The sequence below is a fragment of the Terrapene carolina genome, unplaced genomic scaffold, assembly GCF_002925995.2.
Source record: "Terrapene carolina triunguis isolate 2854851 unplaced genomic scaffold, T_m_triunguis-2.0 Scaffold130, whole genome shotgun sequence".
Lineage (NCBI taxonomy): Eukaryota > Metazoa > Chordata > Testudines > Emydidae > Terrapene > Terrapene triunguis.
Window position 1 is genome coordinate 11,828,863 of NW_020664481.1, and position 17,196 is coordinate 11,846,058.

The following is a 17,196-nucleotide window of genomic DNA, read 5'->3' on the forward strand; positions in this document are numbered from 1 at the left end:
GAAGGTGATCAAATACTTCAGCAATGAGCACATTATAAGGACCTATCTAGAACATGGTGCTAATTATTTTAACATCAAGAGCAGTGAGTGGGATTTTTTCAAAGCTACCAAAGGGGTTTTGATGCTCATTTCCCATTAAAACAAATAGGAATTAGGCATCCAACTCTCTTTGGCAGCTTGGAAAATCTCATCTAATAGCTAGAGTCTGCTTCACGATCCAACATCTCCTCTGCAGATGGTCTACAATGATAAAAGCTAGAACTTCAAAGCTGCATAGGGGAAAGGTAAATTGGGCACTAAACTGGGGCTTGTCCCCTCTAATGAGGGACAACTGAGAACAATGCCAATGTGTCCTTAGTTGTATCCACTTGTGTGTTACACTCTGCGGGAGGCGGCCCAGAGTCGTGTTTCATTGGGAAGCCCATTGTAATATTTCAAAGTGATGGCATTTAAGCAATGGATGCAACAGTGAATCACCATCAGTCCTCCTCACTTACAATCACCTTAGACAGATTTTCACTGTGTGCGTTTGTAACCCAGGTGCCTAATAGGGAGAGATCTCTTTAAGAAATGTACTGGGGGTGGGTGGGTAGGAATGAATTATGTCTGGGTCATTGTTGCTAAGTAGATGCACAATTACCTGGCTACATACAGAAGTGTCTGGAATTGGGTGTGGTAGTTTGGGGTATGCTCAGTAGGCTCCCTGTTGCTGGGCTCAGACTCCATGAGGGCAAGTAGTCAGGGCAGCTGCTTTACAAAAGACCATGTGCCCTGTGTGGGTTGGGAGAAGGAGGAGCAGGAAGCAGGCTGCTGTCCCTAACTCTGAAATATTTTGTAGCAGATTCGTTAACCCTCCAACAAGGAAGCTCTGGCACTATTAATTATAGAAAGGGGAAATTGGGAGGGGAAAATATTTTATTTTAATTGTATACTTTGAATGTTGTTTGTTTTAGTTAAATTGTCTCAGCTAGTATGAGTCACCAACTTTTCTCTTATTTAAATGTGGTGATGGAGAAAAAGTCATTTATTCTGCTATTCTCAGTTTTGTATTTGTCTTGTAACAGGGCTTTTAAAAAATCTATATGCTTAACTAAGTGGCTGGTTAATTGTTTATAGCTGATTAGTTTTAGCGGAGGAAGAGGAAGAGTCTGCATGGAATCCAACTGAAAATTTCTACATGCAAATAGAGGGAAGATGTTGCTTTTGACTCAGCAGACTGTATAGATTTGGTGACCAAAGACTCTGAAACTCAGGTGAATTCAGCCTAACGTTTTGGGATTTTCTTCTCACTGTGTTTCTGTGGGGACTGACCTGTTTAGATGAAATTTGTTTTTTTATTTATGTTCCTGTAAAGATCATGTATGTGGCTTAACAATAGTCCTGTTATGTTATAAAAATTAAGTTGTTATTATTATTTAATTTATTTTATCATAAGATTTTATAAAGTTGGCATTTAAGAATTAAGTTCATTCCTTTTATTCTTTTGATCTTGATTATGGGCAGGTTGACTCTGTGTAATTCTTGCTGAAAATCCTCAGTGATGTAACTGTGGGTCTCCAGGTGCTTTTCTATGGGATTTTTTTAGGCACTGGAGAAAGGCAATGAAGTAAACACTAGCCCACCCAAAGATTACATGTTAACATGAAGCCATGATAAACATGGAGCAAAGAAAATGAATTAAAAATGTTTAAATACACAAAAATATTTAAAAATAAGGACATGCAGCTCCTTGTTTCCCTTCTCTGATTTTTCTTATTTGAGAGCTGCCGTCTCCATGGTAGCCGGTGTTTTTCATTGGTTTTGTTTTCAGAGAAAAATGTAAGTTTCGTTTTCCATTTACAGATTTGCAACATGGTTTGAACCGTGTTACTCACTCTTTGCTCCACCCACAGCTGATCATCTCGCAGTGTGTGACAGGAGGACGTAGCTCTAGGATTCACAGCATAACCAAACCCAGACGTTCAAAAATCAGGAGTCAGGCCCCGCAAAATCATGAGATTAGCTTAAAAAATATCTGGACTCTTTAAAAATACTAAATGTGGAATTATTTTTATTTGCCTTCCTGTCTTGGAGCCTTTTCAAGTTTTTCTTCTGTAACCATGACAGTTAGAAACTTGCATCTTATTTCCCCCCCCGCCCCTGTAATCACTTGACTTTGTAAGCTGGCACTTTAAGAAAAAAACATGAAATATTAAATATTGCAAGATTTCCCATTGCAAATTGAAAGTTGGTAACACTGGGTTCGGCAGAGCTTATTCCTTATTTGTAACTCTCCCAGGCCCAGAGTTTTGCATGCATTATTTGCAATTGTAGTTACCACGGCTGCAGTAACTGTGCATGCGAAAGCCCCGTCTCAACTATTTGCATAAATAACTAGTGAAACTGTGCACACAGTTGCTGTTCCTGAATGCACACAATGGCATGCATACAGTGTATAAATAGCTGGGCCTCGTTGTTCAGAATTTTGACATGACCAAGAACTTTGGAAGTGCAGGAGAAACTTTTATTTAAAAAAGAAGAACGATCTCTGCAAAAAGAAACACAAAGAATGGCTCATACACAATGGATCCTAATGCAACAGAGTACACAGCATGTTGTCCTTTATGAAAGTCTGAGGATGTAGATCCATGTGACTCTGCTCCCGGAAGCTCAGAGAGATTTCAAAGAAGGATCTTCCAGATCAGCAAGTCTGAGATGTGCCTAAATGGATGACACTGAGCGAAGGACACTTATGTAAGAGAAGGGAACACATAAAGGTAAGCTGTGGGGAGTGGAATGCCTATTCATCCCTCCTGATTTTCTATTAATATCCTCACTGCTTCTATCAGGAAGTTCCCTACTCTTGCTTACTGATGTATATTAAATCTGCTGCAAACTAAAATTGCCAAGAACTGTCTGAGTCATGTGTAATGCTTTATTCCCCAAACAAACATTTGTACAGTGGACTTTGTGTTGTCAGCCTGCTCGGTTTCAGGTTATGAGATATGTAAGTTTCACTTTCCACTTCCAGCTTCACCATGTAGTTATGTGTCCTTTGTCAGAAACCCAGCCCCAAGTTACTCTTTTCTTTTAGTTCTGACTGGATATTTGGTGCTTGCTGATTGATACATGCTCATACATTGGAGTCAGTCGTTTTCTGGCAAGTTCTGTAATTGACTCTCAATCTGCTTTGGGACTCGAATAAATGGCAAAAGCACCGTCTAGTGCAGGTAAGATTTGCCTTTAAAGACATTCTGAGTTTTTAGTGAACAATTGCCTGACTTTTCTAGCTGCCCATTTATACTCCTTGCTCTTTCTATTACTGCTGATGTTTAGCACATAGGTGTGACTGGTGTGATACAAGTGGCATTATGTGTCCCAGCAACAGGAAGGTAGGGGAAGGGTGCTTCAAAATCTAAATGATGGGTTGTGTCTTTGTCATCATTCATATGCCTTGGAAGAGTGATGGGAAACGTCCCTGTTTACTTGCGAATGCCATGAATAGAGCTGGCCAGAAAATGGAATGTCTTTCTGTGGAAAATTTTCAACAAAAACAAGATTTTCAGCAGAAAATTTTGAAAGCCAAACCCTTTTTGGTTTTCAGTAACTGAAAACCGTATATTTTCAGCCCCAAACTGTCCAATCTCCCCCCACCCCCCCCCAAAAAAATGAAAGCAGAAAATTTCCTGTTTTATGGGCTAAAGTTTTTGGAAAAATTAATATTACTAATGATAGCAGAGACTTTCAGCCAAACCCCCAGTTTTCCATAGGAAAACAAGCTTTGAGGGGACATTTTTGACTACCCTAGCCATGAGAATTCGGGGAGAAATGGGTTTCCCTACTGACCCCCACCCACCGCAAAGCTGGCAGGTGGGAGGAGCAAGCTATCAAGCAGTTATCATGAAGACATCTGACAGGAAGGGACTGAAGGGTTAAAAAAGGGAGTCAGATTTGGCAATTCCTTCATCTGGGTCCATTAGCTGTTTTGAGGTTCAGCCCCCCCCCCCCAAGCTGGAAGACGGTGTGCCCATGAGAATCACTCCCACACGGTTAGTTGTGTGTAATCCACGCCTGTGGCCCATGGAACTGCAGCATAGCCTTAGCCAGAAGATCTCCCGGTCCAAGAGCCACCAGCTGTGCACTGCCTGAGGCTTTGGGTGGCTGTGCTGTTAGGTTTTAATTAGGTATAAACTTGTTCACCGAGCTAGCTTTGGTGGCTGAGCTACTAAATCTTTATGGACAAAATAATAATTAAAGAAAACAATTAAATGGCCACAAAAAAGAATTGGTTGGATGAGAGCCCCCACAGCTGGCACCTGGCAACAGCGAGAGCACCAGCTTTCCCAGGCTGTTTTACGGCTCTGTGTTCATACATGGAAGAGATCAACTTGTAGTGCCAGGCTGGACTTGTCCTGACTAGGTATGAGGTGAGAGAGGGAGCTTGCCTCTAATTATTAATGCTTTGTCAACATAGCACTAGCGAACCTTCTAAACATGCGGCACTGTTCCACTCTGGGGCCCAATCATGGGTACACTGAGCTCCCACTTAGCAGAATCGGAGTAGAGGTGCTCTCTAGGGCTCAGCACCTTTCAGGATTGGATGCCAGCTTTGTCCACTTCCAAACTGGACTTGAACCACATTACATGGTTATAAGACCAATGTAGATGGGGTCTTATTTGCAGCGAGGTAAGGAAAATTCAGTCCTCTTTTCCCCTTTCTTTTCATCTTGGCTGGAAAGGTTGACCATCTTTCCAATCACAGAATGTGTGTTTACCCTCTTCTCTTCTCTCTAGATTCAGGCTGAATCCTGTAAAACCCTTTGCTTGTGTGGGAAACCCCATTGACTTCCCAAGGACTGCTCACCACATGAGCCTTTGCAGGATTGGCCCCTTTATTACAGCCTCCTGTTTGCGGCAAGACCTTTTTGTGGCTTTCCTCACCCCCCTTTGGATTGTCCATTACAGGGCCGGCTCTAGCATTTTTGCCACCCCAAGCACCAAAAAAAAAAAAAAAAAAAAGCCGCGGTCGGGCACCTGCTTGCTATTCTGGTGCCTGGAGCCGGCCCTGGTCCATTAGACTAGAATTTCCCATGGTAATGCTTATCAATCAATCCAGTGACTGGATCACGTTCTGATCTTGGTTACAGCGTAAACTGAGAAACTTCTTTGACTTTGTATAGCTTTTTGGAGAAGGTGGCCGTGAGGTGGGGAGGGGAGATAAAAGAGGAAATGTACATGCTTTCATTTTCACTTTTCGTCTAAAACCTTAGAGTGGAGAAGGGTTAGCATTTGCCTGCCATCTGTATAAGCTCCCAGTAGTTCACATCCTGAAAGGTTTATTTGAGTTCTCTGAACCTTTATTGCTTGCAGAGTTGGGAATGACCTGAGAAGTAGCTTCCCTGTGACGTTTTCCCTGGTCCTTTTCCCAAGTCCAAACATTTCTGAATCTCTGGAAAAGCTTCCATTAGAGCTTGGCTCTCAAGAGGAACAAAGGTTCGGGTTGGCAGGACTAATCTGATCCATGTCCCCAAGTCGTCCCTATTGGTCATGGCGAAACCTCATAAAAGCAAACCATCTGGGAGTCCTTTCCCATCATGCTTCAGCCTGAACTATATCTTCTAAAGTCGTTCATTTATTCTCCAGAATTGGCTGAGATACAATGTGGTGATACAGGAATTGAATGGAATCAAAATTACATTTTAATTGTAAACATTTGTCCAGAAATTAATGTCTCTGAACTAATAGTTCTCTCCAACCAGTGTGTTCAGAAACAAATGACTGTCTCTAATTGATTTTATGATATAAAGGGACATGTACATGTAGAAAATCACCCATGGATAATTGCAAATCCCCTTCTTTCAGCAGGTATCCACACAATCACTCAACCGATGCATTTGCTTGTTCTCACCCAGTTGTCATTGAGTAGCTGCATGGGCAGGAGCTAAATTTTTAGCTGGGATGTATTTTTTAAATGTGCTGTGGAGCTGAATTTGGATTTAAAATGCCACTACAAGCAGCCTGTGGTGTATAATAACAGTTTGCTCAGGGCTCTGAATAGATGTCCCCTGACTGAGATCTTCATTGATGACTTTCTCACAGAGTAGGTATTTATGATGTCCTCAGATCCTTGAGATCAGTCAGTAATTCCAGTGACAATCCCAATTTGTAAAGATGTTTTGAGCAACATCCAAGGACCCTTTTAACAGCTCATTGATGGTTCTTCCTTCTGCCAAAGCTAAACAAAACACAACTTGAAAAAAAAACTCCAACAAAGTTCTTGCTCTTTCTTTCTGAACTATTTTTTCTGGAGTTTTTTTGAGTTATTTAATTCATAAAGCGCCATCACTGCAAAGCAATCTGAGAGGTGGCAGCACATAAAAATCAGAGTCAGAATTTGAAAAACATAAACTGGTTACCCACTCGTGAAGGGTGCTCTACAAATGAGGCCTTGCCCTGATTCAGAGCAGATCTCAGGATGTTCAGCTGATCTCAATTGCCTTGATAGGGTAAAAGAAAGCCCTGTAAGTACCTTAAGTCTCGATTATTCAGATTTCAACGCCTATTGTAAACTTTCCTAACCATCTTTTGTCATTTTTAAGCACATTTATGTGGTTTTATTTATTGCAAGTACAAAGTAGTCTTGGGCCACTGGTGCATTTTTTCAGATGTCTGAAGGTAAATTACCTTAGTTGTTGAGGTGTGCAAAAGCCCAGGAGTTCAACATACCTAATTGTGGTTTATTGACCAAAAAAACCGAACCCTACAACTGGTCCACCTTGGGTAACAGAAGCCAGGACTGGAACAGCAGTGCTGCTGAAACTCACACTCAACATACATGGGCAGGACTGTGTGGGGCATATCTCCTGGCTGTAGTCACTGTTCTCTATTCTTCATCTTTATTAGTACAAATTTTGCATTATACAATAAATGCATAAATGTGCCTAAACATGCATACAGCACTGGCTCATACAGGGCTGACATCTATTGATTTCAATGGGTTTCAGATCAGGCCCAGGTACAGAACATCTTTCCTGAAAGGTCTGGCTCTTCAAAGGATTTGGGAGAAGTCCAAACCAAATGGCACTTGGCAATGCAACTTAGGAAGCAGTGCGTCTCATATCTAAGGAGGCAACTCTCACCAACGTTAGCTGAATTTAACTATACATACAGTGAAAACTTTACAATATGGCTGGGAAAAGTCAAAAATGTGCTGTGAATGGTACTGAAATTCAAAAAATAAAAGCAGCTGGAGATGTGAAATCCAGTGGAAAGGGTATAATTCCTCACTCTAGACATTTTGCTATGTCACGTCCTTCACTAGAGGGTCAAATTTTGTCTTCAGATATCCATGTGAGTTGCATGCATGAATATTAGAGCATAGGATTTGGCCTGCATTAGGAAGACAGTTTGGGACAACTTGTTTGGGATAGTTTCTCTGTGGTTGAAAGCCCATTCTCTAGGGTCCAATCTTGAGTGGTGCTGAAATCAATGGGAGATGAGGGCCTTTCCAGGCCATAACTTCAGGTCTTGAATTGTCCTCTGCTGAAGTCCGTACAAGTACTTCCATAGACTTTGATGGGAGTTGGATCAGATCCTCAAAGAGCAAGAGTCAGAAGGGCCTTTACTCATTTGCTAGCCCATCGATACTATACCCAGCTCAGGTTTTTTCATTCATGACTATTTAATTTCAGTGCTGGAACTCTGCTGTCATATATGAATGTCAACAGCCCATTGTCAATTTAGTGTTAAAGTATTAGTCAGAGCTGACTATCTGCAGCTTCCTAAACACATTCATGAATATATAACAATGGCACAGGACTGCTTCACTCAGCCTTTGAATTTTTTTACAATGATGCTGTCACTTTTGAGCAGTGTCTGCAGTCTCTCTTACTATCAGCTTCAATAAACAAATGTAATCAAAGTTGCATTCAAAAGTAGCTTCTTGGAGTTTCTCTGGAGGAGCAAATAATCTGTGTTTATTTTATTTTTTTAAAGTCTGCATAGCAAATGATTTCCTCATTTTAATGATATTGACTGTAATGTTCTTGCAATAATTAAAGCCGCTGCTAATGGATGATTGGAATTTCTCTTTAATAATATCATTAGGATACATTTCATGCATTTATTTGTTTTTGTAAAATGACAGCTAAGCCCTCTTGCCTCGGATTTCCTATTTCCTGATTAAATTAGTTTGTATGCAAGGGTAAACCATGTTTCACAGCTGTAGCATTTTGGGGAAAATAAAAGTGGTTTTTAGTTAGATGTGCCAATGTATTTCCAGTCAGAGATGCTGTTTCTGCTCTTTGTCAGTTTGTGCTCCGCTCTACTCCCCTTCTTTCCTGGTCTTCATGAAAAGAAATAAAAAATCTCTCATGACAGGCACAGGTGGAGATAGAAGGCCATGAATAAAACATGCAGCATTTGGGTGCAACCAGAATCCTTGGGACTGAGATCCTTTTAGTAGACCTCACACTGCACCCATGAGAGGCCCTGATCCAAAGACCGTTGAAAGCCGGGACAAAACACCCCTCACTTCAGTGGTGCAAGATCAGTCTCTTAGCAAGCAGGAGACCTCGCACCACCCTGCTGATCGCTTTTTGTTTGACTGCCGGCAGCACATAATGTGTAGCATCCCTCGTGGCAGGGAAAGGACAAGACTCAGTGCTGATGAATACAAGAGGGTAATTTCTGTCCCCCAACTCACAGGCTAATTTAGCCCATTCACCCTAACATCTCTTCAGTTCTTACTCTGCATGAAGCAGTCAGAGAAGAGACTGCTGACTCTTACAAGAATACCCAGAGATGCAGAGATTACCCCATCTCTAAAAAGGCAGGGTACTAACTTGCCACTCATGAAACCACATAACCTGAAGGAAGGGGTAGCCACTGGGAATTTTAGTTATGCCTCAGAGACAGGGGGCTCTTTTTGTGTTTGTGAGGAGGCGAAGCTAATGCTTAGATGGATGGAGGACCAGTGCCTCTGACTTCAACCCTGGATATGGGCAGCATTTTTCCAAATGGCATCTCTTTTAAATTGTCAATTTGTGGCCTTCAGAAGCTAGATCCTCACATCCCTCCCAGACTTAATCAGTGGTGCTAGGCTTGTGAAGTGGTGTCTAAAGAGGACACATCAGTCCAGTATGGGAAAATAATGTGGGCATCACTCTTTAAAATAAGTCCTTAAGCCAATGACAGTGACTGCTCTGAGGATGTCATTTTGGGTGGGTAAATACGTATTCATTAAAGCCTAAATATATAACTGCACCTGTTTATATGATGGACAACTGCAGTGCAAAGCCACGCCAGCCTGTAATTTCAATTCATTCCATGCCTACACTGCTTGTGTCTGGTCACGCTTCCCCATTTGGCTTCTGTGATCATTATTGCATGAATATTATATCCACAGTTATAAACACAAAATTCAGACTGAAGATCAGGGGCAAGCGAGTAAAGTCTGGTTGCCAAAAAAAAAGGGGGGGAGTGGGGGTATTGTCTGAATTGCTTAGAATTGTCTGTAGATGGCTTTTTGTGCTTACATTTAGCTTCACAAGTGGAGCAACTCATCTTTGATCACTTAAGGAGAGCTGCCACTCTAAAGAAGGCCTGTGAGATTGCCGGTGCATGTTCAGTTACAAAAAAGGAAACCAAGAAAGTGCTGTACAAGTTGCATAAGGAGGGAAAGGTTGAGAAGCGGAGTGACGATAACAAATGGCTTGTCCGTGCAGACGCAGAGGTGGAATGTCATCAGAAAACCGCCGAGTTGAAAATCGGTAAATGTTTTGAAAAACCTTTTAAAACTGTGTCTGCAACCTCTGATGCTGAGGGCATTTGGGAGCAGAGTTTGTTTTCACGTCTGTAACTACATTGCAGCCTAACTGCATAAGAGATTCGTGAGACTTTGGCCCCAATTACTTTGAGTCCATTTTTACTCAGTACAGTGAGTTGCAAGTCAATCAGCGCTGTGTTTTTCTCTTTTGTACAGAACTGAAACTTGACTAAAGCAGAAGGTGCATTCATTCCTAGGCAGTGTTTGCATTCCTTGTCCTGGGTGGTAAATAGGGAAGGCAGATTAACCCCATGTAGTGCTCTCTGAGGGTACCCTGCCCTAGGACATTTCCTTTGTAATACCTGCAATCTTGGTGCATTTCAGAGGCAGACAAAGGTTGGCTCTTCAGAAATATCTTTGAAATATCTTTTGCCAGAAGCTGGGAATGAGCAACAGGGGATGGATCACTTGATGATTACCTGTTCTGTTCATTTCCTCTGGGGCACCTGGCACTGGCCACTGTCAGAAGACAGGATACTGGGCTAGATGAACCTTTGGTCTGACCCAGTAGGGCCATTCTTATGAGTGTCAGGCTCCTCTCTTCGCTCAGATGTGAGGGGTCTGCACCCAGGGAAGGGGATAGTTAATCCTCTACAAAATACTCCACCCATCCTGTAAAAGCCTCTCCACGACTCCAGCGTCACAGAGCTGTGATGAGGAACCAGGTTCCCAGGCAGGGGAACGTGGCACTGTCACACCCTTTGCATTGGAGACCTTCATCCCTCCAAGAGGCATCTGAAAGGCATAGGCCCTGTAAGCACAGCTTCTGCAGAAGAATATCCTGTGGATCTCATGGGATCCCCAACTTCTTCCACAGGAGGGTGAATCACTCCCTGAACCTCACAATGAAAAGCTCTGCATGAACCCCCACATGGGCTTTGATCCAGTGTCCTTTCCCCTTCATGGGGACCATGGGGCCCTTTATTAGCCAGGGATCTTTGGCTGGGATAGTTTTAAGATAACTAGAGAGAGGACGAACTCCACATAAAGGCAGAGAAGTGCCCTTCCCCCTCCCTGATCAACTCAAGCCATGCAGCAAACCAACCATCTGCCAATATCTTAGCTCTTCTAAAGCCCCACATTCTCTGGCGGTGGGTGAAGATCAGTACCGAGGATATGCAGCAAGGATGCCTGCTCCCCTGGGAGTCTGGCTTAGGAGATTGGTACAAGAAAGGAAAATGAGGAATCAGTCTCTCTTCCTAGCTAAATAGCAGAACTTTTCACAAATCCCCCCCCCTCCAAATTACAGTGCCTGACAATGTTCTCTGTTGTAGATGACACCGCCCTGGTCCCACTGCACCAGCCTGTGAACGCTGTGACTCCTGTGAAAGATGACCGCAAACTGTCAGAAAATCGTAAGATATTTGGCACGTGCCTAAGACTGAACAGACTAACTTTAGAAATCTACATGTAATGAATTTTGGCAGCCACAATAGAATGCTATTAACGCTAGCATTGCACTATTGTATGTGTAGAAGTCTTGCATGGTTCTAGGAGTCATAAATCATATCCCTGCTGGGAATACCTTGTGCTAATAGCACGCAGGCCATAGTATTGTAAAGCCTCCTCATCCCAGGTGCACCTCCAGAAACCCTCTGTCTCAGGGAGGCAGAGCCCCACCCCAGGCACCTTAGTGCACAGGGGAGCACATGGACTGCTACACCCCTTTCAATGGCACAGCATACTGCCCTATCTACTCCATGCAGCCCACCAGCTCTGGTAGTTGGTGTATAGAGACAGAACTATGGCTCCACCTCCTCCCCATTCCCTTTGCAGCCGGTGTAATGGTGGGCCTGAGCTGGATAGCACAGAGCTCATTACTAGCAATCCCAGTGAAGTCATGTGAGCTGATAACTTGGTAAGATTCAAAGGGGAATTTGGTAGACGATGTGAGGCCTTGGGGCCATAGATTATCAGCCCAGTAGTCCCGGGGAGCAGGATAGAAATTTAGCTGCGTTATCCTCCATTTCTGGCAGTGAATCAATAAGCCCACCCTTTGTTTCCCAGAGGAAAAGATTTACCAGTTTCTGTCAGAAAATGGATCTCGCAGTGCATTAGCCATTGCCAAACATATGGGAAAGACGACACGAAAGGAAGTCAATGCAGATTTATACGCGCTGCAGAAAAGACATGTCCTCAGCCAGGAGGAAGACACGAAGCTTTGGTCGGTTTACGGACAGGGAGCAGGTATTGTACTGAGATGCACTTGTCAGAACACCGCATTCTGAGTAGCGTTACAAAAAGCGGCTTTGTTTTCTTTTTGGCTGTAAACACTTTCAGCTAGACGACTAAATGGTCCTTCCCCGGGCCACTTCTTTTTGGCTTCGAGAACGTGGGCTTTTCTTCGATTTGCATATCTGCACTAATGCTCACAGTTTGATCTATCTTTAATCAGAAGTTCTGGTAAACTGCTCAGAACATGGGGCTGGGAAACTTGGGTCTTGATTCAGCCAGAAACTGCCCAACTCACTGTGTGCCCTCCTAGGGAGATGGGGGTTCATTTAACTCCCTTGTGCTCCCATTTCCCCATCCGTAAAACAGGGAGAGCACTTGTCCACCTTGTAAAGGGCTCGGAGTTCCTGAAATGATTAGCACTGTGAAGCCACAAGTTATTGTTATGCCTACGCTGACATATATTAGAAAAAAGATGTTGTCTATCATTCTCTTACTAAAATCATTTCATCTCACTACTTCTACGCCCTGGGCTTGATCAGTCCCATTTCTATCATTCTTTTCTAAAGATCAAATCCTGCCCTGGGATATGCACCCTTTCCATTGTTGTTAGTTGTACATCGTTTTTGGGTACAGCTGGATGACTGAGATCAGCCCTCACCACTGGCACCATTCCACACACACACACACACACACACACACACACACACAGAAGTGATGTGTAACTTCAGGCTCCCTTACTTCCATAGCTTCTCTCAACGTCTTCCTGCCCACAACCCTCCATTCTGAGATAACGAGACAACAGAGATAACTGCTACCAGTCAGTGTCACTATGAAAACAGGATACCTAAACAGCCCTTACTCCCTCTAAATACACAGACTTAGTAACATGACAGGCTCCTTTAGGTATGTCTACACTGCACACTAAGTCTGGGCTCTGACTCAGGTTTGAGGCCAAGCCCCACTTCGGTCCACACACAAATCAGTCTGTCTTGGGTCAGCAAGCACACAGGACCCAGGTCCTAGGATTCTGCTACAGTGTGTCTACCCAGTGAGCCAGCAGCCCATTGTGGAGCGTCTCAGAGCCCAGGTTTACAGACTCAAGCTCGTGGGACTCGCATTACAGGGCTAACAATAGCTGTGCAGACTTTGAAGCCTAGCGAGGGGATGGGTTTTGTCACAAGACAAGAATTGCTTTTCTCCCAGGAAAATTGTTTGTCTTTTGTACTGGTGACTAATGTGTTTTGTTTTGTTCTTTCCCAGGTTACAAACTAACAAATCCTGGAGCAAATAAAGAAGCAGGGCCAGTTATTATTCAGAATAATCCAACAAACATTATCTATCAGGGAGGAGTGCAAAACACCATCTCTATAGCTGATTCCAGAGCTACTCAAATTGGAAACTACAACTCGCTGAATCTAGTGGATAAAAAAGATGGTAATCATCTGTCTGCACAGGTTTATGGGTGCTATACTTGTTCTCAGAGAGGATAACCGACATGAACAGCCATCATAATTAATAACATAAAAAAGATTTCATATTTTACTACAGCTGGTTGGAGAATGGAATGTCTGTCCTGCGGGATATGCCAACATTTTGAAATTTGCTTTTGTGCCAAACGGTATTAAAAGTTAAGTTACTGCAGAATGGAAATTCTGAAAAATTTCTATTAGGAAACACCAAATCATTTAATGTCAATAACTGAAACTATAATATAAATGTATTAAATATATAATATATAAATATAACATAATATTAAAATTACTATTGCAATATACACCTAATATAGAGCTTATCAAAATGAGATTGCCAAAATGATTCGTTTTGACACTCTCCCATACAAAATTTCACTATTATTATTATTATTTTATTAATATAGTTATTATTCCTTCCCTTTCCATTTATGCTTTAGATTCTAGACCAACTGTTCCAAGACTTGGGGCTGCATCAGAGAATGCTGATATGTTGCACTGTGAAGCAGAAGCTAAAGCAACCCCCCAGGGTGGTCAGGAAATTGATGTCACTGAGTCCACACTCAAGAATACTGTCATTGGTAATGATAATCAAATGAATATCATTATGAAGGACTTCGCTGATAGTCGAGAGGAGAATCTGGACCAATATGGCACTCCAGAAAAGAGTAGGTACAGTGTGTTGGCTTATGTTGAAGACACTCCTACCCTCTGCAGGGCACTGGTTATACGAGAACTCCCTCAAGTACAGCCCTGTCTGCGTGAGAGCTGACTTGTGAATCGTTACAAGGTGTGTCAGTGCTGAAACAAACCTTTGTGACTCTAGAAATTGGGCTTAATGCTCAGAGTCTGTGATGTGTGAGTAGCAGTGGTTATTGCGCTCCGGCCCTGTCCATGTATATCTGTCCTCTTTCACAGCTGGGGCAGGAAAACTTTCCTCTGACATCCTACAAGCGCATATTTATGACTAACTTCTATAACAAAAACCTCCTTAACCCTGCAAGCCTTCCATATGGCTCCACTATTTATGGTAGGACACCCTCCCAGAACGCCTGCATCCCAGGCAGGACCAACCAGGGTGCAGCCCAGAAAATGGGTCCTAATGTCTATTATTGACTCAGCACCTGTCGTCTGCCTCTGATTCCCACTGACTTCAAAGGGATGTAGGACGAGGCAACTAGATAAAGGGGAAGTGTTCCCAAGTGGTTAGAGTGAGGGACTGCGAGTCAGAAGAGCTGGGTATTCTTGACTATGCCACTGACTTGCAGAGTGGCCTATGGCAAACTTCTTAACATCATCTGGAAAATGAAGATGCCAATATTTTGTACGTTGCTTTGAGCTCCTTCATGGAACACGCTGCACAAGTGCCAAGAACTTTGTAGAACTGTACTATGTACCCTCCTATCTGTGTCCATTTATTTCTGTGCAACAAACTAAAGTGCTGAAACGCTGAGACTTCTGCTACTATCATGCAAATCCTAGTCCCACCCAAGCCCTGGGAAATGAGTACGTCACCTTTTTGACATTCACTGATTCTGTCTTTCTGATTTCTTATGCTCTCATTTTCATGACAAATGCTCCCCTAACCTTTTTTTTTTTTTAACTCTAGATCCATTTGGTGACAGTTTTTCTGCCAGCCCTGGGCCGTCACTGAAAATTGTTAACACCTCCCTCCCCGGGGAAGGGAGAGCTCCATTGCAAAGAGTCAGCATCGACAAGTCCGAGCTGGAGAACGTCATGATCGGAAACAACAACCAAATGAGTGTTCATGAGCAATATGGTTCTGCCGGCCTCGCAGATGAGGAGACAAATGAGGAAGACGATGCTTCAGGTGAAGATGGCGAATGCCATGTTGACACTTGTAGGCTTCTCTTGCGTGTAAACTGTGGCTGATGTGTATGAGCTGGCTCTATGGTGTGTGCCAGACACTTGAAGACTGACACCTACGTCATACTTGCCAAATTTGGGCAGGTGGCCAGTTCTGAAAATTCTGCACTATGGGCCTGATCCAAAGCCTCTTTAGGTCAATGGGAATCTTTCCATTGGCTTCAATGGGCTTTGGATCAGATTCTAGAACTGTCACTGTCACTGGCTCCTTCCCCTCCCCCCCCCTTTGCGCCAGATCCTGGCATCCTTCCTAATGCTGGGGTAGATTGGTACTTTGCACAGGGGGAGCCCTAATTTACATCACTGGCGTAATATCCCTTAGTGGTCTTACACCAGTAGCCAATAAGGCATAACAGAGCAATTTGCTACCCATGACATGTCCCCTCCAGGGAGCCAGCGAGGGGGTGGGCATGGCTGTGATTTCCACCATGCAGTGCATAGTGGCCTTAGCGGACTGGAGAATTCAACCCCAAGGGTTGATTTTATTTATTAGGGTATTTCCCCCATCATGCTAAACTGTAATTACTTTGCAAGAACCTTGATTCCTCTTTCGCTGCGTGCTGTACTTTTTCACATCAGTATTTCTTATTTTTGTATCTTCATCGTTTACAATGCGTGTTCTTTAAATTGTAAATGAAATATACAGAGATAGAAGCAAAGGGTAGCTACCAGTGTCAGTAACCACGCTGTATTCATTTTAACTTAAGGATTGCACAATTCAGTTGCATTTATATCATGCACAGCTCTGCTCTGCTCCAGTCACTTAAATGCTCTCTCACTTCTCCTCTTGCTTAATAATTCCACTAGATTCCAACTTGATATCGGAGCAAAGCGAATGGACATCCTGTGATGATAGCAGCCTGGATCGGTCAAGTGACATTTCCATCCTTTGTGAAAAGTTGCAAGATGTAATCATTGGGAACAACAACTATATGAATGTAGAAGAAACTGCAGATACTGAGAGTGGTGAAGGAGATGAAGACAAATAACGGATATGTGGAGAAAGCGAAGATCTTGCTTATGAAATTCACAAACGTGAGCAGGTAGAGGTAAAGAAACTTGCTAATTCTAATTATTTTTGCCAGGGAGAAGGAAGATATTTTCTGTGATTTACAGACAATAAATGGAACAGGACACACTGTTCTCAGCCTACTCAAAATGTTGAAAAGCAAACAGGATCCCGATATCTTTCCTTAGGGAGTTTTTCTGCAAGAGAAAGAAAAGTAACAGGGAGTGAATCAATTTTATGCTCGCTGTGAACTTTCAGAGCCATCGTAAACCTTGAATCCACCCAGGACTTGGAAATCTTGTGCTCTGGCAAGTGACGAATTTCAAATGGCAGCTGCTGTAAAACTCTTAACTAGTTTGCACCATCATTCTGCTGGTAGGCTCCAAGGCAAGCTGCTAACTGGAGATGACGGCCCAGCATGAGCTATGTCTCAATTTGGTGGAGAGAGCTTTCAAATTCTGCCTTTTTGGAGAAGGGGATGAGCTAATGGGTGGGGGGCGGGGGTGAGAAGGATGAATGCAAAACGTATTGTTCTTGTCAGTTTAAGATTCTGAACCTCTTCTGGGACCCAGCCGAAAGTGGGAACCGAGGTTGTGGAGCCAAAGCCGAGCCACCCTACAGAGACTTCTCCATCCTAGTAGAGAATTGTACTTGGGACAGTAGATACTGGGATGTCCTACCTCAGAGCTGGGAAAGGGGAGGCCTGGTCCAACCAGCTACACAGACACATTTAGGGGGTCCTGTGTGTACAGCGAGAACAGCTGAGCTAGCCTGGTTACCAAAAGCTAACAGGTGTCTGTTACTGACAGAGTTCAGTCTTTCCACCTCTCATTAAGTTGTCATGAGTCTCG

The 17,196-nt window shown here is 43.2% G+C and overlaps 1 protein-coding gene across 1 annotated transcript; it reads left to right on the forward strand.

The window, feature by feature from the left end:
- The first annotated feature begins 3,067 nt into the window (after positions 1–3,067).
- Positions 3,068–16,527, forward strand: ZBP1 (Z-DNA binding protein 1). Its single transcript, XM_024201708.1, has 8 exons — positions 3,068–3,209; positions 9,522–9,749; positions 11,080–11,160; positions 11,813–11,992; positions 13,241–13,414; positions 13,890–14,117; positions 15,059–15,280; positions 16,144–16,527. Exons 1-8 carry the CDS (start codon positions 3,185–3,187, stop codon positions 16,323–16,325), a joined length of 1,320 nt encoding a protein of 439 aa, XP_024057476.1. The 5' UTR covers positions 3,068–3,184; the 3' UTR covers positions 16,326–16,527.
- The last annotated feature ends 669 nt before the right edge of the window (positions 16,528–17,196 follow it).